We start from the raw sequence: 27,979 nt of genomic DNA, 5'->3' as shown, positions 1-27,979 counted from the left end.
CATGGCAAGTGGAAAATCCACAACTTGTGGCAAGTGACGTGGCAGGTGATGTGGTAAGTGGACAATCCACAACTTGTGGCAGGTGACGTGGCAAGTGGAAACTCACAACTTGTGGCAAGTGACACGCTAAATACAAGTACACTGCTGCTCTCACAGCTGCTGTTATTCACTCTGGTCTCAGAAAATGGCTGAAATAGTTAATACTGTTTTTTGAGCTTGGAAAAGGTCCATGATGTTAGCTTAACTAAACGCTTCTAGACGCAATTGTGGTAAAACACACAGCTAAATCGCGGCAAAACTGGCATTTCTAACCGCCGGTTTCAGCTTTTAAAAACGTGTCCAGCAGAGTTTGCATCTGCGTCTCGTGTGCATGGGGCCTTAGTTAACCAGCAAGAGTAGACGGAAACTATGAAGGACAACCGATGAAGAATTGCTCACATTAATAAATTTTACAACTTAAAAGCAGTTTCATTTTCTGGTCTTTTTTTTTTTTTACATTATGTACACGTGTAATGTATTTGGCATGTAATAAATGTACATTTTCATAATAAAATCTTTCAGTAGAAAAAAGATCTGCACATATGGTAGAAGACCTAGCTACTAGTAACCAATAATCTTTTTTAAAATGTTGTTGGAAAGTTAAATAGGACATCCCAAATCCCATTTACCAAAAATGGTAGTAAAGGGAATACAATTACCACTAATCCAGAGGCTAAATATATATCACTATTTTATGAAAACACAACTACTACTGATAGACTTCACTGTTTTACTTTGTTTCACAAAGGATGTACTAGATTCAATCTAAGTGAGACATTGAAGAACAGTGATGCACAAATCAGAAAATATTTTTTGTTTCCCTTACAGCAAAGTGGAAGATGCTTTATGAGAGTTTTTATTAATTTTTATAATTTTAGGTTCCACTGAATGGACATGTCGTTTTTTTTTTTTTTTTTTTTTTTACCCTCACTAATTATGCTATACAGTTGCTTTCTCAAATTTCATTAGATGACTTACATTTATTAGACTATTGGCAAGTCAGTTTTGCTGTGAAAACCTTGAAAAGGATGATTTAAAGTTATAAAACAAATGTTGTTGTTCTTTCTGTATAGAGTTCACAGGGTTTCTGCAAGTACCTTTTACAAATCAGTAATTCCTCTGCTGTGCCCTTAGTACACCCAAAATCTTGAAGCACACTGGTCTCAAACTGGTGGCCCTCCAGCTGTTGCAGAACTACAATTCCCATGCAAGGCTGATGGTTAAAAGCATGATTCCTATAAGCAGAGGCATGATGGGACTTGTAGTTCCGCAACAGCTAGAGGGCCGCCAGTTTGAGACCTGTGCCTTAGAGGAACAGGGCACAGGTTTTTATACAAACCTCTTCACGGTCCAGAAACCAAACGGGGAAGTAAGACCTATTTTAGATCTCAGAGATCTAAATTGGCACTTGTGCATCCGATCCTTCCATATGGAAACGATTCGGTCTGTAGTAGCCATCCTCCAAGGAGGAGAATTTTTGGCTTCAATCGATATCAAGGATGCCTATTTTCATGTGCCAATATTTCCTGTTCACCAGAGGTTTCTATGCTTCGATGTAGAAAACCGCCACTTTCAGTTTGTGGCCCTGCCATTCAGTCTAGCCACAGCTCCTCGAGTATTCACAAAGATTCTGGCTCCTGATTTAGCCAGGTTAAGGGCTCTGGGCATAATTGTCCTAGCCTATTTGGATGACCTACTCTTAGTAGATAAACTACCTGGAATCTCTAAGCTGGGTTCTCAACCTAGAAAAGTCGTCCTTGAGGCCATCCAGGAGAGTACAGTACCTGGGACTAATCATAGATACCAGGCAGGGAAAGGTATTTCTACCTCCAAAGAGAATCAGTTCCATTGTAGAACTAATTCACCTCATCAAGGCAAAGAAAAAGCCTTCAATTCAGTTGTGCATGAGATTATTGGGGAAGATAGTGGCCTCTTTCAAGGCCGTCCCTTACGCACAGTTTCATTCAAGATTGCTACAAAGCGTAATCCTGTCAGCCCGGAACAAAAAGGTTCAGGCCTTAGATTTTCCGATTCTGCTTGCTCCCGAAGTACGTCAGAGCCTAAATTGGTGGCTGATGTCCAGCAACCTTCAAAAGGGAAGGACATTTCTGTGTTCCACCTGGAAGGTAGTAACCACAGATGCCAGACTTTCAGGCTGGGGAGCGGTCCTGGAAGAGGATTCTGTCCAGGTTGGAAAGGACCTTGCCTATCAATATTTATCAAATTCTGGCAATCCATCTGGCCTTAAGTGCCTGGATGGCCAGACTAAAGGACTGTCCTGTCAGGATTCAGTCCGACAATGCCACGGCTGTGGCTTACATCAATCACCAGGGGGGCACGAGGAGTCATGCAGCCCAAAGAGAGGTGAATCACATTTTGTCTTGGGCAGAACACAACGTTCCTTGCCTATTGGCAGTGTTCATTCCTGGGATAGAGAATTGGCAGGTGGACTACTTGAGCCACCAACAACTGCTTCCAGAAGAGTGGTCTCTTCACCCCGACATCTTTCTTGCAATATGTCAGAGATGGCGTACACCGGATGTGGACCTGTTCGTGTTCAGATTCAACAACAAAGTCAACAACTTTGTATCAAGGACAAGGGATCCACTAGCTAGCGGAACAGACGCATTAGTCTTCCCATGGGATCAGTTGTCTCTGATCTATGCCTTTCCTCCAGTTCTGCTACTTTCGCGTCTTCTTCGCAGGATCAGACCGGAACAAAGGGAGGTGATTCTTGTGGCCCCGAAGGCCTTGTTTCGCGGAGAACATAAGGATGGCAGTAGGAGTTCCCTGGATTCTGCCATTACGGCTGGACCTTCTTTCGCAGGGTCCGGTATTCCATCCTACCTTACAGACGCTAAATTTGACGGTCTGGCTATTGAGACCCACATTCTAAGGGGTCGTGGGTTATGTCCTTCAGTCATATATACCTTGATTAATGCCAGGAACCCAGCTTCCAGGATCATCTACTATAGAGTCTGGAAAGCATATGTTGCCTGGTGCAGATCCAGGGGTTGGCACCCCAGGAAAAGTTATAGGTAGAATTCTTGAATTCCTACCGATGGGATTCAAGATGAATCTGGCCTTGAATACCCTCAAGGGCCAGACCTCTGCCTTGTCAGTGTTCTTTCAGCGGCCTTTAGCTTCTCACTCTTTAGTGCGTAGCTTTGTGCAGGGGTAACACGGATCAGTTCTCCGATCAAAACACCCCTAAATCCTTGGAATTTGAACTTGGTCTTGTCAGCTTAAAAAAAAAAAAGCAGCCTTTTGAACCTTTACGGGAAATTCCCTTGGTTCTGTTGACCAGAAAGATAGTACTTCTGGTTGCCATTTCTTCTGCCAGAAGAGTTTCTGAACTAGTGGCTCTATCTTGTAGGGAGCCATATCTGATTATGCGTAAGGATAAGGTGGTTTTATGCCCTCATCCTGAATTCCTGCCAAAGGTAGTGACAGGGTTTCACTTAAGCCAAGATATTGTTCTTCCTTCATTCTTCCCAGAGCCTCAATCTAGGGAAGAGAGGTTGCTACATTCCCTTGATGTAGTATGAGCGGTCAGAGTGTATTTAAAGACGACTGCTCAGGTTCGTAAGACAGGTAATTTGTTTATTCTGTCGGATGGTCCAAAGGCATCAGCATCTAGATCCACTATTGCCAAGTGGATTTGTCAAGTCATTGTGTAGGCTTATGGTTTAAAGAGGAAGGTTCCTCCTTTTCATATTAAAGCACACTCTACCAGGGCGTTTAGTACCTCCTGGGCGGTGCATCATCAGGCCTCTGCGGCTCAGATCTGTAAAGCCGCAACATGGTCTTCAGTTCATACATTTACCAGATTTTATCAAATCAATGTTAAGGGTCAGGAGGATTCTGCCTTTGGGCGCAGTGTACTGCAGGCTGCAGTAAAAGTCCTCTGACTTCCTTTTTTGTTGTCACCCCCCTTTCAGTTGCCATTGCTATGGGACATCCCACGTAGTAAGTACTATGGCTCTGTGTCCCCTGATGTAAGAAAAGAAAATGGGATTTTTAAAACGGCTTACTTGTAAAATCCTTTTCTTTGATGTACGTCAGGCGACACAGAGGTCCCTCTCTTCTTCTTATACACTTTTGATTGCTTGGCTACAAAACTGAGGACTCCCAGTAGTAGGAGGGGATATATGGGGGGAGTTCACGCCTTAAGGGGCGTGCCAGTGTCCAGCACCTGATAAGCTGATACTACCCCTGTAGTAAGTAGTACGGCTCTGTGTCCCCTGATGTACATCAAAGAAAGAGAAAAGGATTTTACAGGTAAGCTGTTTTAAAAATCCTATTTCTGATGGCCACTGATATGTGGCAATGATGAGCACAGATAAACAGCAATGATGGGCACTGATGAGGCTGCAATGATACAGTGCCTTGCGAAAGTATTCGGCCCCCGTTAACTTTTCAACCTTTTGCCACATTTCAGGCTTCAAACATAAAGATATACAATTTTAATTTTTTGTGAAGAATCACCAACAAGTGGGACACAATTGCGAAGTGGAACGAAATCTATTGGATAATTTAAACTTTTTTAGCAAATAAAAAACTGAAAAGTGGTGCGTGCAAAATTATTCGGCCCCTTTACTTTCAGTGCAGCAAACGCACTCCAGAAGTTCAGCGAGGATCTCTGAATGATCCAATGTTGTCCTAAATGACTGATGGTGATAAATAGAATCCAGCTGTGTGTAATCAAGTCTCTCTATAAATGCACCAGCTCTGTGATGGTCTCAGGGTTCTGCAGAGAGCATCATGAAGACCAAGGTCCGTAATACTGTTGTGGAGAAGTTTAAAGCCGGATTTGGATACAAAAAGATTTCCCAAGCTTTAAACATCCCAAGGAGCACTGTGCAAGCGATCATTTTGAAATGGAAGGAGTATCCGACCACTGCAAATCTACCAAGACCTGGCCATCCCTCTAAACTTTCAGCTCAGACAAGGAGAAGACTGATCAGAGATGCAGCCAAGAGGCCCATGATCACTCTGGATGAACTGCAGAGAACTACAGCTGAGGTGGGAGAGTCTGTCCATAGGACAACAATCAGTCGTACACTGCACAAATCTGGCCTTTATGGAAGAGTGGCAAGAAGAAAGACATTTCTCAAAGATATCCATAAAATGTCTTGTCTAAAGTTTGCCACAAGCCACCTGGGAGACACACCAAACATGGATCCGCACCCCAGGCTAGGAGAGCCCTGGGGGCTGGTCAGGAGGACCAGGATCAAACAGACAGAAAGCACTTCTGGACCAGAACCCCGAAGCATGTGATGTCAGTGCCTTAAGTACCCTCTCCCAGAATGCACAGCAGGATGACACACCCACTTAGTTGGTTCTGAGAAAAATGGCACTCAATGCACCCAGCTGAACTGCGTTCTCACACCTGCCAGAGATGACAGTGCCACTTATAGCCAAGCAGAACAAAGTGCAATCCAGTTAGACTGGTACTGAGACCGTAATTTGGTGTAATTAAACCCAAACTGCGGTTCCAGGAATGTTAAATGAAAAAAAACACACAGCGCGTACTCTTCAGGAGCCGGCGCTACATGTAACAATGCAGGGTGTCTGATATCTTCCCAAGTATATCTCCTGTTTGAATACACAGCACTGTAAACTTGCATCACATAAGATTATGCTAACTGTAAATCAACCTGGCCTCCTGTAGATCCCAGAGTTCAGTAATATATCTTGGGTAATTAATAATTCAGTGTCTGGGGACAATGCAGACATACTAGGTAAATTTAAATATGCATTTGTCTTTTCCATTCAAGTGCGTCAGTTCACAAGTCCGTCCACAGTGGTCCCCCTTAATGATTACTTTAGTACACAGTACCATTGTTCCCACAGATGTCGTATTTCCATTTTAGTTTCACCTGTTGCAATAAAGACATATGAAATACATATAGTTGCTGGAAATCCTTTGATGCAACACAAGCAATCAATAATGGTATAATATAGTAAACATCAGATGTGTAGACATAATGAATAGGCTCACTGCAGGGTTATAGTATGTACCAAAGATACCAAATCATCTTAGCCACTGTGGCCCATGTGATTTCCTGTTTTATTCTGAGTACAATCATGCCAATATCTTCCGATCTCCTCAGTACACAGGTATTCGAGCAAACTAAACCGCATTAAACATGTAAAAGAAATGGTTGTCTCCACATGTATTCCAAACACTAAAAAGGGTGCTGGTAATTTAACAACTTAACAACCGGCCCATAGCCGAATGACGGCTACAGGGCGGTTGTTTAACTCTGGGAGGCCGTCATATGACGTCCTCCCAAAATTCCGCTCTCGCGCGCACTTGAGAGCATTAGTGACCGCCGGGTCCACAGGACCCGGCGCATCACGGTAAACGGCCGCTCATCGCGTGATCGCTCCGTCAAATGACGTGAATGTGAGAGCACCGAAAGCTGAAAATTGGTCTGGTTATTAAGGGTGTTTAAGTGCCCAGTGGTCAAGTGGTAAAATCAAATCAGTGGGAGTCCAAGTATCCTTATTGTGTGCTGAATGGTACATCAAGAGTCAAGACCAAATCAAGAGCAGTTATACAAGATAGTATAAGCCAAGCCCAATTGGTTTCACCAATTTCTGCCACCTGCATTAAAGGAGAGACTTTTAGATTATATCTTCTAATGAACCTTTTCTGAACCTTGGACACAATAAAATTCAAACCCTCTCCCCATGATTTTGCTACCTCACTTCTATTACTAGCATTTCTTTATCGTACATCATAGGACACAGAGTCTCAAGTAATTACTTGGTGGGTTATAGGCCTACCTTCAGGTGTTGACACTGGTATAACCAATACAGGAAGTTGACTCCCCTATATAACCCCTCCTCCTTCAAGGAGCACTCAGTTTTTTCGCCAGTGTCTAAGGTGTTGGTCACGAGTGAAGATGTGCTCTGCAGAGCTCCAGGAGGGATCCATGCTGGATTTAAAGAAACCTCCACAATCAGATCCAGCCTCGCCACTGAGGCCATAGGATTGTACCTGGACCTCGATGCAAGAACGATGTTTTGCCTGTAATGCTTCTCTTTGAGAGCTGGACCCTAGGAACCAGGACTCTTTTTGGTCTTGCTACATTTCCTAAAGTTGTCCTGAGGGGTGCTATACAAGGCCCAAAGGAGAAGAACCCCTTTTAAAAGGGCCCCAGTCTTTGAGCGTGTTTAAATGCAGCCTGCCGTGATGGGGGAAAGTTGGATCTGTCTGTTAAATCAGCAGTATCCTGCAGCGAGGACAAGGTAAGGGAAGAAGCTTTGCTTATTCCTACAATATACCTTGTATGCCTTATAAATGTCTCCTCTATAAGGAGTAATTTACACTACCTATGATGTGTCTTAGTGCAGCTCTGTCTCAGGACTTGTGTGGTCCCAGCAGCAGAGGGGGTTCTTACTTAAATAGATCTTGTGGGATTTGGTAAAAAGTACAGCAGTTGCTAATACAGAGATGTGTATAAACTTCTATATGGGCGGTGGCTGATTGGTTGACGCAGCTGCTTTAGCTGCATGGTTTGATTACAACCCAGCACTTCCACCTAGTAACATTTGGGAAACGCCCTATGCTTCTGTGGTTTTAAAAAAACTATAAATCTGCTGACAGAACCCCTCCTCCCCTTCCCCTCCCCCTTGTAGAGGTATATAGTAGGTTCACCTTACTTTGTGTTGGCCATTCAGGTCCCTAGCAGGGATGGAACGTACACACACACACACACACACACACACACACACACACACACACACACACCACATAGCTGAGGGGGAAGCGATGAGGATGCCAATCAGGTTCCACCTGAGGCTTTATATCACAGACACTCTCAGTTCAGAAAGACTTTTTAACTGAAGAGAGGCAGTCTGTCACACTAAGAGACACCAGAGCGCTGGGCATGTAAGGGTGTAAACCGGCATTTCCAGACAGGAAAAACTATTGATATTGATAGCAAAAGAACTGTTATTTTGTGTGTACCTCTGCTTGTGCTTTGCACTATGTCTTCCAGACCTACCGTAAAGGTACCTAAGGTGTCACCCCCCCCAGGCGCTGGGAATCCCAGTTATGCCTCCATACTGTCTTCCTCTTCGGAGAGATCAGACATGGCAAGCCAGGGTGAGTCATTGGAAACTAGCGGTGGCGCAACTGCTTCACACACTTCAGCCCCTGTAGAGGTGACTGAAGATGCATTTTCCTCTGCCTTGCAAGGCTTAGAAGGAAGATTTCGCGGATTTAATTGCATCCGCCATCCAGTGTATAGGAAGCGTCCTAGATCCCCTCCACCACCTTAGACTCTTTACAGTCAGTGGAGGGTCCAAGAGAATTATGGGGACAGGATCGTGTATTGCCCTCAGATGATCGTGAGGAAAGATATGCGATTATTTCTCTGCGGACTAAACAATACTTGAAGTTGCCAAGGATCCCTACTTCACAATCTGAAGTACAGAGGCTTGCAAAGATGGTTCGCTCTACTTGCATGTTACTCCTAACAGAGTTAGCTGAAGGGCCGGTCTCTTCCTTGGGTTCTTTGAAGCCTTTACAGCCTTTGAATGCGTTTCCCGTCCACGCATTACTAAAAAAGCTTATTTATACCGAATGGGATCATCCAGACAAGCATTTTCTCCCTTCCAAAGAGACTCTCAAAGCTCTGTCCTATGGAAGAAAGATTCACTAAAAGATGGAAAGTTCCAGCAGTTGACGCTGCGATTTCCAAATTATATATATATATATATATTTTTTTTTTACCCAGTGGACAATGCGCTTATGCTTAAAGATCCAACAGATAAGAAGTTGGAAGGTCTGTTAAAATCCTTTTTTTCTTAGGTACTGTTACTCAGCCTGCAATTGCAGCTATAGGCATCTGTCAGTCCTTAAAGGACCAGTTCACAGATGCTCTCAGATGAGCTCTCTGCACAACAAGCACAGGAACTGGCCGAGCTACCTAAAGCATTATGCTTTGCTGTAGACGCTATGAAGGATTCTATTGCCCAGGCATCAGGTCTTGCGTTTGTACTTGTACATATGCGAAGGACCCTTTGGTTAAGGGGTTGGGCAGCTGAGACGCCTTGTAAGAACCTTCTAACTAGTTTCCCCTTCAAGGGAGAATGATTATTTGACGATAGTTTGGATAAATACATTCAATTTCCAGCGGAAATAGTACTCCTTTGCCAGTCAAAAGAAAATATAAGTGTCTTTCATTTAAACTGTTCGGCCTCTGCCATCAGACCAGGCATAAAGGAAGACCTGGGGCTACAAGTGTGCAAAGCAGAATACAAGACCTCCTTATGAAGAGGTGTTCTTGCCTCCCGCAAGGATCAGCTCCATACAGGAGCTGGTGAGGATGATTAGGTTGAAGAGAAATCCTTCAATTCGCCTTTGCATGAGGTTGTTGGGGAAGATGGTAGCTTCATTTGAAGCAGTTACTTGTGCTCAATTCCATTCAAAACTGAAAGCAGTATTCTGTCTGCTTGGAACAAAATGATTCAAGCTTTGGACTTGCCAATGTGGCTGTCCCCATGAGTGTCCCAAAGCCTCAGTTGGTGGTTACTATCTTGGAACCTGCTGAAGGGAAAGTCCTTCAGATCAATTATCTGGAAGGTAGTAACGACAGATGCCAGCCTTTCAGGCTGGGGAGTAGGAGCCTTGCCCATCGACATCCTAGAGATTCCGGCAGTGTATCTGGCTCTAGAAACCTGGACCTCCAGGTTAAAGAATTGTCCTGCCAGGATCCAGTCCAACAATGCCACGGCTGTGGCATATATTAATCACAAGGGGTCACCAAGAGTCTCTCAGCTCAGAGAGAGGTGAACCAGATTCTAACTTGGACAGAAGAGAATGTCCCATGCCTATCGGCAGTTTTCATTCCGGGAGTAGTGAATTGGCAGGTGGACTATCTAAGTCGCCGGCAGTTATTCCCAGGAGAATGGTCTCTTCACCCCAAGGAGTTTTAGGCTGTTTGCCAAAGATGGGGGACTCCGGATGTAGACCTTCTAGCATCCAGATTCAACACTAAGCTAGTCAACTTTGCATCCAGGACAGGGGACCCTCTCGCATACGGAACAGATGCATTGGCGACCCCGTGGGATCCGTTTTTACTGATCTATGCACTTTCCCCGATTCAGTTGCTACCTCAAGTTCTTTGCAGGATCAAGCTGGAAAGAAAATCGGTAATACTGGTGGCACCAGCATGGCCCAGAAGGTCATGGTACGCAGAGATCGTAAGGATGGCAGTGGAGGGTCCAGGGCTCTTCCCACTAAGGCCAGACCTGCCATCTCAGGGGCCGACATTCCATCCTACTTTACAAATGCTAAATTTAACGGCTTGGCTATTGAGACCCACATTGTGACTAAACGTGGGCTTTCCAGGTCAGTTATCTCTACTTTGATTAATGCTAGGAAGCCAGCTTCTAGAGCTATATGTTATAGAGCCTGGAAAGCTTATGTTTCCTGGTGTGAGTCCAAGGGTTGGTACCCTCGGAGATGAATCATAGGCAGAATTCTTGCCTTTCTACAATTAAGCGTAGAGATGAAGTTGGCCCTGAGTACTATTAAGGGCCAAGCTTTATCAATTTTTATTTCAAATGCCTCGTACACACGATCAAACAATCTGGTGGAAAAGTCCGGCGGACTCAAGTCCGCTGGACGATCCCCGCCATGTGTGGGCTCCGGTGTACTTTTTTTACTCAAAAGTCCGGTGGACTAAAAGTAGTATTTTTGCACTCCAATCTGTCCGCCAGACTCGCATTTTGGTGAGCAATCCGGCCGTGTGTGTGCCAGTTCGCCGTACTTTTGTAATGAACAGACTTTTCCTGCCCGGAGAAAAGTCCACTCATTTTGAGCACGTCTCCAGGTAGCCGGGGCCAGCGAAGGCTTCTCTGGCCCCGTCACCTGGTATGGACTTAAAGGGGAAACCCTACGCTGCAAAATCGGCGTGGGGGCCCCCCCAGGTCCATATCGGACCCTTATCCGAGCACGCTACCTGGTCGGCCAGGAAAGGGGGTGGGGTCGAGCGAGCGTCCCCCTCCTCCCGAGCCGTACCAGGTAGCGCGGCCCCCCCTTCCCCAAGGCACCCCCCCATGTTGAGGGCACACGGCCTGGTACGGCTCGGGGGGGGGGGGGGGCGCTCGCTCGTCCCCATCCCCTTTCCTGGCCGGCCGGGTAGCGTGCTCGGATAAGGGTCTATGGACCTGGGGGGGACCCCCACGCCGATTTTTCGGCGTAGGGATTTCCCTTCAAGTCCATTCCAGATGACGGGGCCAGCGACGCCTCCTTCACTGGCCCTGGCTACCTGGAGGCGCGCTCAAAATGAGCGGACTTTCCTCCGTGTGTGTGGACGAGTCCGTTCATTTCAAAAGTACGGCGGATAGTCCGGCGGACTTAGTACGCCGTATTAGTCCGCTGAAAAAGTGCCATGTGTGGGCAAGTAGCTCGTTTGAAAAGTCCGGCGGAAAGTTTGCTACGTGTGTATGTGGCAAAAGACTGCTTGCAATGCATTCTTTAGTCCAGGGTTTCATGCAAGGAGTGCTGCGGATTAATCCGCCAGTTAAATCACTCTTAAGCCCTTGGGACTGAAATTTTTAGTTTTGTCAGTGTTACAAAAACAGCCATTCGAACTGTTGCAGCATGTTCCCTTAGTCCTTCTGACTAGGAAGCTGATATTTTTGTTTGCTATATCCTCAGCAAGGAGGATTTCCGAATTTGCTGCTCTTTCTTGTAAGGAGTCCTATTTGCTTATTCATGAGGACAGAGTGGTGTTACGCCCTCGTCCAGGTTTTTTGCCAAGAGTGGTTTCAGGCTTTCATCTGAATGAAGATATTGTCCTGCCAGGGTTTTTTTTTCCCCAAGACCTTGTTCCAGAGAAGAAAGGTCACTACATTGTCTTGATGTAGTGAGAGCAGTGAAAATGTATTTAAGAAAACTGCTCCGATTCATAAGAAGGGACAGGCAGCGTCAAAATCCACTGTCGCCAAGTGCATTTGGCAAGTTATAATTAAAATTTATGATTTAAAGGGAAAGATTCCCCCTGTTCAAGTTAAGGTGCACTCTACCAGAACGGTTGGTGCTTCTTGGGCAGTGGGTCACCAGTCCTCCAGGTCTCAAATCTGCAAGGCCGTGACTTGGCCTTCAGTACATACATTTGCAAAATTTTATCAAGTGCATGTAAGATGGAATGAGGATATCGCCTTCGGGCGCAGTGTGCTGCAGGCAGCAGTATAAGTCCTCAGGTCTGGGGGTTACCCTACGGGTTGTGTCTCCCTCCCCTCAGGTAGCATTGCTATGGGACATCCCACCAAGTAATTACTTGAGACTTTGTGTCCTATGATGTACGATAAAGAAAATAGGATTTTTAAAACGGCTTACCTGTAAAATCCTTTTCTTGGAGTACATCATATGACACAGAGCTCCTGGAAGGAGGAGGGGTTATATAGAGGAGTCAACCCACAAAGTAATTACTTGAGACTCTGTCCTATGATGCACTCCAAGAAAAGGATTTTACAGGTAAGCTGTTTTAAAAATCCTATTTTTCCAGCTGTCAAAATGACGGCCAGAACTTGTGGCGTATTTGCTGCACCTGCCGTTGTGATGTTTCTAGTTATTTTTTTAGTAACCCTTATTTAAGTTCAATCAGCCCTTATTAACACATCTTTACCCTTTTCCCTTATTATTTTTCTACAGATTTAAAAAAATATTTTATATCCATTAATATTTTTAATAAAAATAGTTTTCATTCATTTTGTTCATTCATTTTTTTGTTACAATAAAAAAAAAAAAAAAAACTGAAAAAAATAAATTCATCTGTAAAAAAACTTTGACCAAGAATCATAATTTTAGTGTCATTTTAAGTGGAACATATTATAAAATATATTGTTGTAAGCTATAGTAAAATAAAGCATTTACTTTTTGTTACATCTTTTTGTTTATAGACTGCTAGACAATATGTCTAAAAATTGCTCTTAGGCAGGAATCGTGCTGAAGGATGCACTACTAATGGCAGCGAATTGTCCAAAGTTCCAATAGGGCTGCAATTAGATAGTGGTGTTCTCAGCCTTGCGGATTTCCCCAGTCTGGGAAAATCTTCAAGCCACACTCAAAAAGAAAACGGAGAGTGCATTGACCTTATGCAGAATCTTTTATGAACTTTATTGTGAAAATACTTTAAATACAAAGATACTTGAAAAACGGCATTAAAAACTCAGCATGTCCATGTATGGATCCTCTCGAAGCACTGGATACTAATGACTAACTGTAGGAAACCATGAAGCTTGCATCAGTTATTAACAAATGAGTCAGTGACAGAGGTTTACTTTAAGGCTGGGTTCACACTGAAGCGATACGGGAACGCCGCGAATCCGCTGCGTTTTCCCGCATCGCATGCCTCCCTCCTCCTTTTTTTTTTTTTTTTTTTTTTTTTCAGGTTCTTCCCCTTGTTTTTGTGGACCCCTTGGCAGTTATGTTTGTAATGCTGGCCACCACTTAGTTTATTGTGTCCCATGATCTAGGACTGCAGCCCTGTGTCCTCTACTGTACAATTAAAATTAAGGGAATTGTGACTTGTAAAGTTCTTATCTTGGAGAACAGTACAGGACACAAGATACTTCCTATACTTCTGTTTCCTATGGTCATTTCTTATTGCTTGCCAAACCCTGCAGACCTACAGAGTGGGTGTGGTTATATCAGCATGCACTAGGGGCTGCCATAGCAAGTTTTTTGCCAGTGTCCAATCACCTGTATTTGCAAACGATACTAAGCTATGCAGTGCATTATCTTCTCCGCAGAATGTGGAAACCTTGCAAAAAGATTTAAAATTAATGGGGTGGGCAACTACATAGCAAATGAGGTTTAATGTAGAAAAATGTAAAATAATGCATTTGGGTGGCAAAAATATGAATGCAATCTATACACTGGGGGGATGAACCTCTGGGGGAATCTAGGATGGAAAAGCACCTGGGGGTCCTAGTAGATGATAGGCTCAACAATGGCATGCAATGCCAAGCTGCTGCTAGCAAAGCAAACCGAATATTGGCATGCATTAAAAAGGGGATCAAAAAAAGTAAAAAAAAAAGAAAGGGGATCAACTCCAGAGATAAAATAATTCTCCTGCTCTACAAGACTCTGGTCCGGCCGCACCTAGAGTATGCTGTCCAGTTCTGGGCACCAGTTCTCAGGAAGGATGTACTGGAAATGGAGCGAGTACAAAGAAGGGCAACTAAGCTAATAAAGGGTTTGGAGGATATTAGTTATGAGGGAAGGTTGTTTGCACTAAACTTATTCTCTCCGGAGAAGAGACGCTTGAGAGGGAATATGATTTAAATTTATAAATGCCATACTGGTGACCCCACAATAGGGATAAAACTTTTTTGTGGAAGGGAGTTTAACAAGACGTGGCCACTCGATAAAATTAGAGGAAAAGAAGTTTAACCTTAAACTATGTAGAGGGTTCTTTACTGTAAGAGCGGCAAGGATGTGGAATTCCTTTCCACAGGCGATGGTCTCAGCAGGGAACATTGATAGTTTCAAAAAACTGTTAAACACCTGAACGACCGCTGCATACAGGTGGTATACAATTTGATACTGACATATAATCACACACCTAGGTTGGACTTGATGGAATTGTGTCTTTTTTTTTCAACCTGACCTACTATGTAACCTGACAGTAGCCTGCTTATAGCCCATGGTCTTTGACAACAGCCATTTGTCCTGTACTGTACTCCAAGATAAGGAATTTACAAATCAACATTCCCTTTATTCCTTTATCTTAAAGGATAAGTTCACATTTTAGAAAAAAATAAATGCATTTTTTTTGCAGGTAAAAAAAAATGTGCATTTCTTTTCTTTGAGCTTGTAAAGTATTAAACCAGCAGTCAGCAGATCACTGGTGTCATGCAGGTCTCCAGCAGATCTGCCAGTGTATCTGTGTGCTTGTAAATCCCATACGGGCAAGCAGATACAATCTGAAAGGAAGAGAGAATGAGCTACCACGGCGCATCACAGCACCATGGTAGTTCATTGAAAACTAAAAGCCGACAGCCGCAAAGCCCGCCAGATTTTGTTAGGAAAGGTGTACGCCTCCTTTAAGTATTGCCAAATCAAAAGGCCCATAGTAGAAATGTAAAACTTGCTTTTCGGAAGGGGGCAATGTCATTCCACATATCTGCATATGTTATGAACATTTGGATCACATCACGCAAAAGTACTGTTGGAATTCAAAATTCATACAAATGTATACAGTGTGCCACTAATTTCATTTTAAAGTGTACCTGTGCTTTTGCAGTCTTATTTGATAAACCCTCAAAACATTTTACATTTCCAAGTCCTTATTGACGATGTGATTTAAACAAGTTAGTGTTGAAAACTGGTCACAAAACATTTTTTTTTCAAATACGTTCTTCAGTAGCCACAGTCGATAAGTCAAGGGTTTTAGTCACTTCAGCCTTGAGTTTGCTTTGTCCTGGAAAAAATAAATCATGCATCAATTTTAGTTACCTGACCTCTTCAGCAGAATTCTGTTGAAGCTTGGTGTGGCTTGATCTTATGCCATGTACACACGACTGGACTTTTCAACAGCAAAGGTCCAAAGGAAGGAATCCATCCTACAATTTGATCGTGTGTGGGCTCCATCGGAACTTTGCTGTCCAAAAATCTGACGGACTTTAGAAATAGAACATGTTCCAATTTTTCCACCGCAACGCTGCCGGACCCAGTTCCCATGGAAAAATCCGCTAGTCTGTATGCTAGTCCGAAGGATGAAAACCAACGCTAGGGCAGCTATTGGCTACTGGCTATGAACTTCCTTATTCTAGTCCAGTCGTACGCCATCACTTTCCAATCCGTCTGACTTTGGTGTGATTGTGGCTAAGTCCGTTCATTCGGAAAGTCCATTGGGAAGACCGTCGGACCTAGTCTGCCGGAAAGTCTGGTCATGTGTACGCGCCATAAGGAACTTTAAGACCATCTAAATGCATTATTAGTGCATTATAATAATTGTTTTTTTCTTTCTATACAGAGCAGATGAAATTGCAAATGTTTTGGATCAAAAACACTATGTGGAAGAGCTAAACCGACACTTAAGGTATGTATTTGTTTTTTTCGCTATGTATTTGAATAAACATAATGATGTAATATTCATATATTACAAATCAGTACAGATAAACACACACTTAGCAGTTACCTCCCATTTCTGTAATGAAACTGGTATGATCTCTAACATATTCATTACGAGCAGTACTACAGAGACTAAATGACTGACTAAATAGGACATTTTGTGGCTGCTGACCTGTAATCTTTTATATTTCAGCTGTACAGTTGCAGACCTTCAGTCAAAGATTGAAATCCTGGAGAAGACAAATGCCAAGATAACTGAGGAGGTTTGTACATTTTTTCTAAAGTTAATTATACAGAGGAATTATTTTTTAGCCTATAGTAGGGGTTGGCAACCTCCGGAACTCGACTCCCTCCCCATTAGCAGAGCAGCACAGGGAAGTGTCAGACACTAATGCATTGCAATTTCAGAATTCCCCAAACCTCACCTGCACTGGGGTGAAGGCACTGTGCCCCTACACATTGTAAAAGATGGGAAACATTATTTGCTTCTCTAACTTTGCTGTAGCTGCGATAATCTTTTGTGATGGGAAAGATTATCTTTTCCAGGTGGAGGAGGAATGTCATTGATCACTGCTAAAGCCAATCCTTCTAGCCCCGTCCACCATCTGGAGGAAGATGATTCACTTGGTTGCCACATACATCCCATACAAGCACGTGGGCTGGATGTGAGAGGTGCATCAGCAGGATGAGTGTGCCAGGACAGGTAGATGTGTCTCATCTCTGCTTCCTTTCACCAGTCTGCATATCATAGATAAGAATAAGGTACAGTGGTGGAGCACATGAGCAGGTGGGGAGAATTGACATTAGGCGTTCAGAGGTGGGACAGATGAACAGGCGGGTACAGTGGTAGGGCAGATGTGCAGGGGTGTACAGTGATGGAGCAGATGAGAAGGGCTTCAGCAGTGGGACAGAAGAGCAGGGGGGTACAGTAATGAGGCAGATGAGCAGGGGGGTTCAGTGTCGGGCCAGATGAGGAGGCGTGTTACAGTGGTGGGACAGATGAGCAGGGGGGTTAAGTGTTTGGGCAGATGAGAAGGGGGTTTAGTGGTGGAACAGAAAAGCAGGGTGGGTAGAGCAATGGGGCAGATGTGAAAGATGGTGTATTGGTGGGACAGATGAGCAGGGGGAACAGAGGTAGGACAGAAGAGCATGAGATACAGAGGTGAGAGATTTGCAGGGAGATAAATTGGTGGGGCAGATGAGAAAGGGGGTTACAGTGGTGGGGCAGATGGGTTCAGTGTTAGAACAGATGTGAAGTTGATTCAGTAGTGAGACAGAAGAGCATGGGGATACAGTGGTGGAGCAGATGTGCAGGGAGAGGTACAGTGGTGGGGCAGATGAGCAGTGGGGCTACAAGGGGTACAGTGGTGGGTCAAATGTGCAGGAGGCACAGTAATGAGAGGGATGAGAAGAGGATTCAGCAGTGGGACAGAAAAGCAGGGGGTTACAGTGGTGGGAAAGATGAGCAGAGGGAGTTGAGTGTTGGGGCAGATGAGAAGGGAGTTCAGCAGTGGTACAGATGTGAAAAGAGGTGCATTGGTGGGACAGATGAGCATTGGGAATACAGTGGTTGTGCAGAAGAGCAGGGGGTACAGAGGTGGGGCAGATGTACGGGGGGGGGGGGGTACAGTGGTTGGGCAGAGGAGAAAGGAGGTACAATGGTGGGGCAGATTAGCAGGGGGAACAGATGTGGGACAGATGTGCAATAGGTACAGTGGTAGGGCAGATGAGAAAGGAGGTCACAGTGGTGGGGCAGATGAGCAGGTAAGTTCAGTGTTAGTACAGATGAGAAAATGGTTCAGTGGGTAGACAGAAGAGCATAGGCATACGGCAGTGAAGCAGATGTGCAGGGGTTACAGTGGTGGGATAGAAGAGCAGGGTGGTTCAGTGGGGGGGGGGGGGGTGAGGTACAGATGTGCAGGGGGTTACAGTGGTGGGGCAGATGTGCAGGGGGTTACAGTGGTGGGGCAGATGTGCAGGGGGTTACAGTGGTGGGGCAGATGTGCAGGGGGTTACAGTGGTGGGGCAGATGTGCAGGGGGTTACAGTGGTGGGGCAGATGTTCAGGGGGTTACAGTGGTGGGGCAGATTTGTGGGGGGGGGGGGCAGTGATCTGAGGTTTGAAGGTGCATGAATTTGGGCTGATCTGAGGTGTGAGTGCAGGATGTTAATTTATTACTACTCAAGTCTTTACATCATTTACTTTATAAAAAAATCCTTTATGTGATTGAGAGTGTGAAGTTGACTTTTGTTATAAAATCGTCACTCTCAATTTCTTTGAATATATTTTTTCACTTACCTCTCCTCGCTGCAGGGTTACCAGAGAAACCCAATCTTTACCCTTCACGGTGGGATCCGAAACCTTCAGGAACAGGGGAACCTAGAGGTTACCCACAATCCTGGACTTGCAACAGCACCCTGCCAGTAAAAACTTTATGGTCTCACTACCAAAAAGTACTGGATCCAAGCGTCCAGCTCTCTAAAAAGAGAAGCATTCACAAGCAAAAACCTTGTTTCTTCCAACACGAGGCCCGGGTACCATTCCTTTAGCCTATGAATCCGGTCAGCATGGCTAGCCCCAGCAAGGATTGCTTCCAGTGGAGCCCAGCACAGCACATCTTTACTCGTGACCAACACCTTAGACACTGGTGAAAAAAACTGACTCCTCCCAGTAGTGGGAGGAGTTATACAGGGAGTACACTTCTTGCCTTAGGATGTGCCAGTGTCCATCACCTATCGATGGCCCTATAACCTACATAGTAAGTACTATGTAGTCAGTGTCCCCTGATGTAAGAAAAGCAAAAATGTCAGATTTTATTCCTGGGACGAGATGAAAACAGAAGCATTCTGGCAGTAGGAGGGGTTATACTGGGATGGCCATCACTTTTTTGCTTCCCAATGTCTAAATCTTCCAGTAGGTTGGCAGTATAACCCAATGGTCTCTGAATTCCTGTGTCCCTCATTGAAGAAAAACATTTACCTTTGAGTGAAAATAGTGACAACAGACTCCAGCTTTCTAGGCTGGGGAGCAGTCCTAGGAGAAGATTCTGTCCAGGGGAGATGGTCCAAGTTAGAGAGGACCTTGCCTATCAACATTTTGGAGATTCGGGCAGTATGTCTGGCCCTAGAGTCTTGGACGGTCAGACTACGGGATTGTCCTGTCAGGATTCAGTCTGACAATGCCACGGCTGAGGCTTACATCAGTCACCAGGGGGGCATGAGAAGTCGTGCAACCCAAAAAGAGGTGAATCATGTTCTAACTTGTGCAGAACACAACATTCCTTGCCTGTCGGCAATATTCATTCCAGGGATAGAGAATTGGCAGGCAGACTACTTGAGTCACCAAAAATTATTCCCGGGGCAATGGTCTCTTCACCCCGACATCTTCTAGCAATATGTCAGAAATGGGGTATTCCGGACATGGACCTGTTCTCGTTCAGATTCAACAACGGAGTCGACAACATTGTGTCAAGAACGAGGGATCTACTAGCTTGCAGAACAGATGCATTAGTCTTCCCATGGGATCAGTTTTTACTGATCTATGCGTTTCCTCCAGTTCTGCTACATCCGTGTCTTCTTTGCGGGATCAAGCAGGAACTAAAGGAGGTCATTCTGGTGGCCCCAGCGTGGCCCAGAAGATCTTGGTTTGCCGAGATCATAAAGATGGCGGTAGGAGTCCCTTGGACTCTGTCATTATGGCCAGACATTCTCGCACAAGGTCTGGTATTCCCTCCTACCTTACAGCGCTAAATTTAATGGTTTAGCTATTGAGACCCACATTCTGAAGAATCGTGGGCTGTCTCCTTCGGTAATGTCTACCTTGATTAATGCCAGGAAGCTGGCCTCCAGAATCATTTACTATAGAGTCTGGAAGACATATGTTTCTTGGTGTGGATCCAGGGGTTGGCACCCCAGGAAATATGTCATAGGTAGGATTCTTGATTTCCTACAAATGGGATTAGAAATGAAGCTGGCCTTAAGTACAATCAAGGGCCGGATCTCGGCCTTGTCAGTATTTTTTCAACGGCCTCTTGCTTCCCACTCTCTGGTGCATAGCTTTCTTTAGGGGGTAACAAGGATTAATCCCCTATCAAGGCACCTCTAAATCCTTGGGATTTAAATTTGGGCTTATCGGCTTTACAGACTCAGAGGTTTGAACCTTTACGGGAAATTCCCTTAGTTCTTTTGACTAGAAAGTTAATCTTTATGGTTGTCATTTCTTCTGCTAGAAGAGTATCCGAACTAGAGGCTCTTTCTTGTAAAGAGCCATATTTGATCGTGCATAAGGATAAAAGTGGTTTTACGTCCTCATCCTGATTTCCTGCCAAAGGCGGTGACAGGTTTTCATTAAACCAATATATTGTTCTTCCTTCTTTCTTCCCAGAGCTTCTATCCAGGGAAGAGAAGGCACTACATTCCCTTGATGTAGTAAGAGTGATCAGTCTATTTAAAGAGGGATTCCACCTACAAAAAAAAAATCAAAAGCCAGCAGCTATAAATACTACCACTGCTGACTTTTAATAAATCGACACTCACCTGTCCCAGGGTCCAGCGATGTCGGCAGCCAAGACCGATCGATCTCTCGGCTGCTGCCGCCGCCATTCTAGGTGAGGGAATCAGGAAGTGAAGCGCTGCAGGTTCACTTCCCGGTTCCCTACTGTGCATGCGTGAGTTGCACAGCGCACTAGGAATGGTCCGCGCTGTCTCTGGGACCTGTGTGTGTCCCAGCAGACAGGAAACGGCATAGATTCCAGTGGGAGTCTATGCCCAGAAGTGGGTGCAAAGACCTGTCTTTCTGTATATTGTTTGTCTACATTTCTGGGTATCAAGACAGTCCTCGATTCCACTGGGTGGTACATGGTTATTTATGGATGGAGTAGCACATGTTAACCCTGCCCCTTTCTGTTTTCTGTATTAAGTAATGAGGATGAGGATACCAATTACCTTTCACCTGCATTAAGACTATAAGGCACTACACCTTTTTTCAAACTACACAGAACTCACCTAACACCAAACGAATAGCCAAATACAAACCCAACTATAATCCCCTCTGTCCCAGATGCAATAACCCCCAAAGCACTTTTTTTCATATCTCGTGGTCATGTCCAGAGATCCAGCGTTACTGGACCCACATCGTTCAATTTATCCACGATGAAATGGGATCACTTTTGACATTGTGCCCTAAGCAATGCCTATTGGGAATTTTCCCGGATCCGGACTCGGACAAATACCATAAGATATTTTTTTAAGAATCTCTTTGTGGCCAGACTGCTGGTGGCGAGAAAGTGGTTATAAGCTCTGTCTCCTACACTTCGGGAATGGATAGCTGCAGTCAACAATGCACTCCCATTTAAAAGAATTGTTTTGCTGCACTTTGCCAATGCATGCTTAACCAGTTCCCGACCAGCGCACACCAATGTACATTTGCAGAATGGCACGTGCAGTTATATTGGCATACAGGTATGTTCAATCTTTTATGCTGCCCTGCCCTGCCACCGCCGGCGACGCGCTCGCATGCTGGTCGGTACCCCGTGAGTCCGGTCACGGGTCCCACCGACTCGATCGCTGCGGGCATACCCGCGACTGTCTCACGGGGTGGCTGAACTGGGAGATGCCATTGTACACAGCACCTCCCTGTTCTGCCTAGCAACAAGTGATGCTGATCTCTGCTCCATGTGATTGGAGCAGAGATCAGTGTTCACCAAAAGAAAGCCCAGCCCCCAACAGTTAGTAACACGCCCCTAGGAACACTTAACCCCTACACTGCCACCCACTGGTTAACCCCTTCACTGCCAGTGTCATTTACACAGGAATCACTGCATTTTTATAGCAGTGATTGCTGTATAAATGACAATGGTCCCAAAAATGTGTCAAAAATGTCCGATGTGTCCGCCATAATGTCGCAGTCACAATAAAAATCGCTGATCGTCGCCATTACCATTATAAAAATTCCATAAAACTATCCCCTATTTTGTAAACGCTATAACTTTTGCGCAAACCAATCAATAATCGTTTATTGCGATTTATTTTATTTTTTTTACCAAAAATATGTAAGAATACATATCGGCCTGAACTGAGGAAAAAAAAAAGTTTTTTTTAAATATATTTTTGGGGGATAGTTATTATAACAAAGTTTTAAAAAAAAAAAGCATTTTTTTCAAAATTGTTGCTCTATTTTTGTTTATAGCGCAAAAAATAAAAACCGCAGGGGTGATCAAATACCACCACAAGAAAGCTCTATTTGTGGGGAAAAAGGACATCAATTTTGTTTGGGAGCCACGTCGCATGACCACGCAATTGTCAGTTAAAGCGACACAGTGGCGAATCACAAAAAGTGGTCTGGTCTTTGGCCAGCAAAATGGTCCGGGCTGAAGTGTTTAAATGTGTGATGGAATGCTAAGATGCTTGTATATGCATATTTTACATGCCTAGTGTTGTCTTGCTGATCTTTATCTCCTACTTATTGAAAGCTTTGACAGCAGGATGTACCTGCTGCACAAGCCATATACCATGTACCATTCTTGAGATATTGTATGTCACTGAAATGTATTCGCTGTACACCTTCTTTGACCTATTTTACAAATAAAACACCACGTTATTTGTAAAAAAAAAAAAACAGCTTACCTGTAAAATCCTTTTCTTTGATGGGGGCACAGAGGTCCCTCCCTTCTTGGTATACACTTGTATTTCTTGGCTTAGGTGATGGACACTAGCACGCCCTATCGGTGGCCCTATAACCCATATAGTAAGTACTATTGCACTGTGTCCCCTGATGTACATCAAAGAAAGGGATTTTCTAGGTAAGTTGTTTTAAAAATCCTGTTTTCTTCTTTTTTTTTTTTACTTCTGTAAAGATTACTTTTATCCTCAACCAGTATTCATCTATAGGCTGTTTGAGCTGGTCTCTATTTGCAGCCATTCAGATCAGTGTTTCTCCAGCACTAGCTTTGGAGGCTGTTGTTGGACTAGACAATTGAGTGGTTAGCCTGGAATGTGACCCCCTCTGGCAGCAGGCTCTTCATTGTGGCACTTTTCAGAACCAAGTGTACTGTGTTAGCCATGGAGCACCAGAGCCATGAGCACAACCCCAGGTGTGACCCTGTCTGTGAGGAATCACTTTGTAAATAGGTTGTGTGTGCTGAGCATCAAGAGCTACTTAATTTCCAGGGCTACTGGGTACCATTTAAAATTCCTGTTTTAATGCAGAAAGGACAAAGATCTGAGAGCTGATGTTATCCGCTCAGTAGGGTGTTGCAAATGTGCTCTGCACTTTTACGTACCATTCAGCCTTGGGCACCTTCTCACTGCTGTTCTTGACAACAATAGATACATGGCTCAATCTGTTTGTCTCACCTGCCTGCCTACAGTTACCTGGTTATCTCTGACCACCTAAACCTCTCCTCCTACCAACAATTAGTTCATACGTTTTGAAAGTCTAGCCTTTTCATTTCAGTTAGGTTGCCTGACTTGGGGTACTAAGTGTTAAATCCTAAACACATGTGGAACAGTCCCACTGCCCTTGGTTCCTCCAGCTTACATTCCACTAACCGTTCCGGTTCTGCTGGAAATTCCACCCCCAGATGGGCCCAATATTGACCATGTGGCATTTTGGCCTTTGCTTCAGCCTAAGCAATCCTCTGTGCCTTCCCTAGCTCCATCGGGCATGACCCCTGTCGACTTTCTTGGGAGGATTCCATCCCAGTTGTGTAGGATATTATATTCCTGTCAAATTGCAACATTGATTGATGACTCTAACTGCAGATTTAAACATGCTCCCACACCTTCCGCTGCAGAATCCTTAACCAATCTTCATGAGGCTTTAAGACACTCTGGGCTTTCTGCCACTGTTTCTTTTTCTCTGAGGAGTTGCAGGCATCAGCCATCTTGGCTTTTATTAACTTGGTTTACCCCACTTTTATAACTCGAGGATCATCTGTCTGCTTCCATCAGTGCTGTCTTCATAGGTGTGTACAGCCTATTGCATTAGGGTGTGAAAGCTCAAGCACACATCCGTGTGTGTGTATATGTGTATAGATAGATAGAAGAAGGGAAAGGTCTGGTGTCCCCAGTAACACACATCCATCCCTGTAACATATAGTAAAATGAAGGATTCACCCTGGGACTTTAAATTAAGTGGATACTGTTTCCGCCAGAAAACGTAACAATAGTAAATACAGTATATGGTTTATTCAAGTAAAATTGTTTACAAACATAGATATCGCCAACAGCCAATTTTTAAAAAAAAAGATGCATAAACCAGGAATATTGATACATAAATATAACAGTAGTCATAGTATATGGGCAGCATACTACCCGACTAGCTTCGCAAAATCCAGCTCGCTCTCCAGGGGTGGATGTGTGTAACAATGTACCTAGGATGAAAAAGTATATATTTTTGGCAATATGGCACAGTATTGATTATAAAAACACAGGGTAGGAGGGGTTAGGGGTCCCCATACTCACCACTGAGCTTGACTATGGCTGCAAGTGTGTGGCTCCAAGATGGCGGCAGCAGGTGTCAAAAGTATTGGGACCCCACCATTACACACACATGAACTTTAATGCCATCTCAGTCTTGGTCCATAGGGTTCAATATTGAACCCTTTGCAGCTATAACAGCTTCAACTCTTCTGGGAAGGCCATCTGTAAGGTTTAGGAGTGTGTATATGGGAATGTTTGACCATTCTTCCAGAAGGGCATTTGTAAGGTCAGGCGCTGATGTTGGACAAGAAGGCCTCACCCGCAGTCTCCACTCAAATTCATCCCAAAGGTGTTCTATTGGGTTGAGATCAGGATTCCTCCACCCCAAACTCACTCATCCATGTCTTTATGGGCCTTGCTTTGTGCACTGGTCCAAATAATTTGGTGGAGGGGGGGATTGTGGCGTGGGGTTGTTTTTTGGGTGTTGGGCTTGGCCCCTTAGTTCCAGTAAAGGGAATGCTTAAGGTGTCAGCATACCAAGACGTTTTGGACAATTTCATGCTCCCAACTTTGTGGGAACAGTTTGGGGATGGCCCCTTCCTGTTCCAATATGGCTGTGCACCAGTGCACAAAGCAAGGCCCATAAAAACATGGACTTAGCAGGGGTGGTGGGAAATTAACTTCAAGTGCAATAATTCACATTATAACCGTAACTAAAACATATACAATTAAGTGTAACACTCTAAAAAGTAAAAATTCCAAAGTGCTATAATGGTGTGAACCTCCCAACTAAAAAGTTGTTGCACTTGAAGGTAATTTGTATTGCAATTATCTGTAGAGGGATTTCCACCATCCCTGCTAAGGCAGCACTGATGGACACTGATAGGCAAGCACGGGTGGGCACTGATAGGCAAGCACGGGTGGGCAGCACTGATAGGCAAGCACGGGTGGGCAGCACTGATAGGCAAGCACGGGTGGGCGGCACTGATAGGCAAGCACGGGTGGGCGGCACGGGTTGGCGGCACGGGTTGGCACTGATTTGGCACTGATGGGCACTGATAGGTGGCACTGACTGGCAGCACTGATGGGTGGTACTGATTTGCAGCACTGATGGGCAATAATAGGCTGCACTGATGGACACTAATTGGTAGCACAGATAAGTGGCACGGATTGGCACTGTTCGGCACTGATGGGCGGCACAGATATGCATCACTGATGGGCGGCACAGATATGCATCACTGATGGGCGGCACAGATATGCATCACTGATGGGCGGCACTGATATGTATCACTGATGGGCACTGACTGGCAGCACTGATGGGTGGTACTGATGGGCAGCACCGATGGGCACCGACTGGCGGCACTGATGGGCACCGACTGGCGGCACTGATGGGCACTGATAGGTGGTACTGATGTGCAGCACTGATGGGCACTGGGCACTAATAGGCTGCATTAATAAGCTGCACTGATTGGCACTGTTGGGCACTGATAGGTGGCACTGATTGGCACTGTTGGGCACTGATAGGTGGCACTGATTCACAGCACTGATTGGCAAAACTGATGGACACTGGCACTGATTAGAAGCATTGATAGGCTGCACTGATGGGCACTGACTGGCAGCACTGATAGGTGGTACTGCTGGGCAGCACTGATGGGCACTAATTGTCAGCACTGGTGGGCGCTGATATGCAGCACTGGTGGGCGCTGATGGGCTGCACTGGTGGGCGCTGGTGGGCGCTGATGGGCTGCACTGGTGGGCGCTGATGGGCTGCACTGGTGGGCGCTGATGGGCTGCACTGGTGGGCGCTGATGGGCTGCACTGGTGGGCGCTGATGGGCTGCACTGGTGGGCGCTGATGGGCTGCACTGGTGGGCGCTGATGGGCTGCACTGGTGGGCGCTGATTGACACTGATGGGCTGCACTGATGGGCTATGATGGGCTATGATTGACACTGATGGGCACTCACGTGCAGCACTGATGGGCATCATTGGGCACTGATGGGCGGCTCTGATGGGCGGCTCTGATGGGCGGCTCTGATGGGCGGCTCTGATGGGCGGCACTGATGGGCGGCACAGATAGGGGAGAGAGGGAGTTTCAGATCCAGGAGATCATGAAAATTTCCAGAGCTGTTCAGTGTAGGAAACTGTCAGATAAAGACACTGCATGCAGGGAGAGAGACCAGCTGTTAAAAGCCAGCGGTGATGCCGGTGGTGGGCGGGACTGAACAGTTACCAAACACCAGCCAATAGGATGGGACTGAGCGAGCCCACTCTGAAGCAGCCCAATCATTGACTGGTGTTGCCGCTTGGTTCTGCCCATTGCGTCTGAGTTGTGATGACTTACAACTCGGCAGCGATGTCAGGGGTGGGCAGGATCAAGCGCTATGAACACCAGTCAATGTTTGAGCTGCTTCGGAGAGCGGGTGGAGCCACATAAATGCAGCAGCCCGCCCAGATCCCATCCCATTGGCTGGTGTTTGATGGCCATTTGCTCCCACCCACCCCCGACATGACCACTAGGGATGAGCTCAGGTGTGTTCGCATGCTCCATGTACAGACCCACCAGAAAGTAGGCGCAGCACTGCACTAATCAGAGGCAGTGAGACATTGCCCGATCTCTGCAGCCGTGCATCGGGGCAATTCACTGCCTGCGATTAGCGCAGAGCTGCACTGACTTCCTGGCGGGCTCTGCACTTGGAGCATGCAAACACGCCTGAGCTCATCCTTAATCACCAATGACTTGACAGCTGGTGTCTCTGCCTGCATGCAGTGTCATTATCTGACAATTTCATACACTGAACAGCTCTGGCAATTCTCACGATCTGCTGCCTGTGAAACTGCTTCACAGGCAGCATGGGCCACACACTCTCTTGGATGCAGCATTTAGGGGTAAATGTCTGGAGACAGCACAGGGTGATTAGGGTGTGCCCACGACTATGGCTGTCTTTAATCCAGACTCTTTTAGGGTCCCCAAGACTGCTAAAACCTCTGTTGCACCTGCTATTTGCAGTCTTTGATGGAGACTGGAAAAACCCTGACAAGCTCTTCCCCCAATTGGCTAAGGACTTTGTTAAATAGTGTGCTGCCCCCTCTCTGGATCTGGAAATGTGTTGTCCAACCAATCCCTGTGCTTTCGGACCCCATCAACAAGTGATTGGGGGCCTTTTCTAAAACCATGTTCTATATGGCAGGGGAAATTGGGGATGAGGGGGGAGACTTTAGTGACACAAAAAAGTATTTAGACATAAATGTCAATAAAAGTCAAACATGTATTAGAGTAAACATTAAAATAGCCTCCAGACAAACACTCTGGGGAAAAGTATAAGCATAAAACCACATAGCATAGAACAATGAATGGTGATAAAACTACACAGTGAAAGAAGTGATCCTGATTGCATGAATCCTGAGGAGCCCTAA

General features: G+C 45.3%; 1 protein-coding gene across 4 annotated transcripts in view; it reads left to right on the top strand.

The window, feature by feature from the left end:
* Positions 1–27,979, top strand: part of RUFY1 (RUN and FYVE domain containing 1) — a 341,668-nt gene that overhangs the window by 188,375 nt on the left and 125,314 nt on the right. For all 4 annotated transcript variants that reach the window (XM_077473522.1, XM_077473519.1, XM_077473520.1 and 1 more), the window contains exons 8-9: positions 16,047–16,112; positions 16,338–16,407. In XM_077473522.1, the coding sequence (XP_077329648.1) occupies positions 16,047–16,112; positions 16,338–16,407 (136 nt within the window). The remainder of the gene's footprint in view (positions 1–16,046; positions 16,113–16,337; positions 16,408–27,979) is intronic.

The sequence above is a fragment of the Lithobates pipiens genome, unplaced genomic scaffold (genome assembly GCF_037356315.1).
Source record: "Lithobates pipiens isolate NorthernLeopardFrog02 unplaced genomic scaffold, aLitPip1_a1.2 Scaffold_8, whole genome shotgun sequence".
Lineage (NCBI taxonomy): Eukaryota > Metazoa > Chordata > Amphibia > Anura > Ranidae > Lithobates > Lithobates pipiens.
Note: the sequence above shows the minus strand (reverse complement) of the source record. Positions and strands in the feature narration are given on the sequence as shown.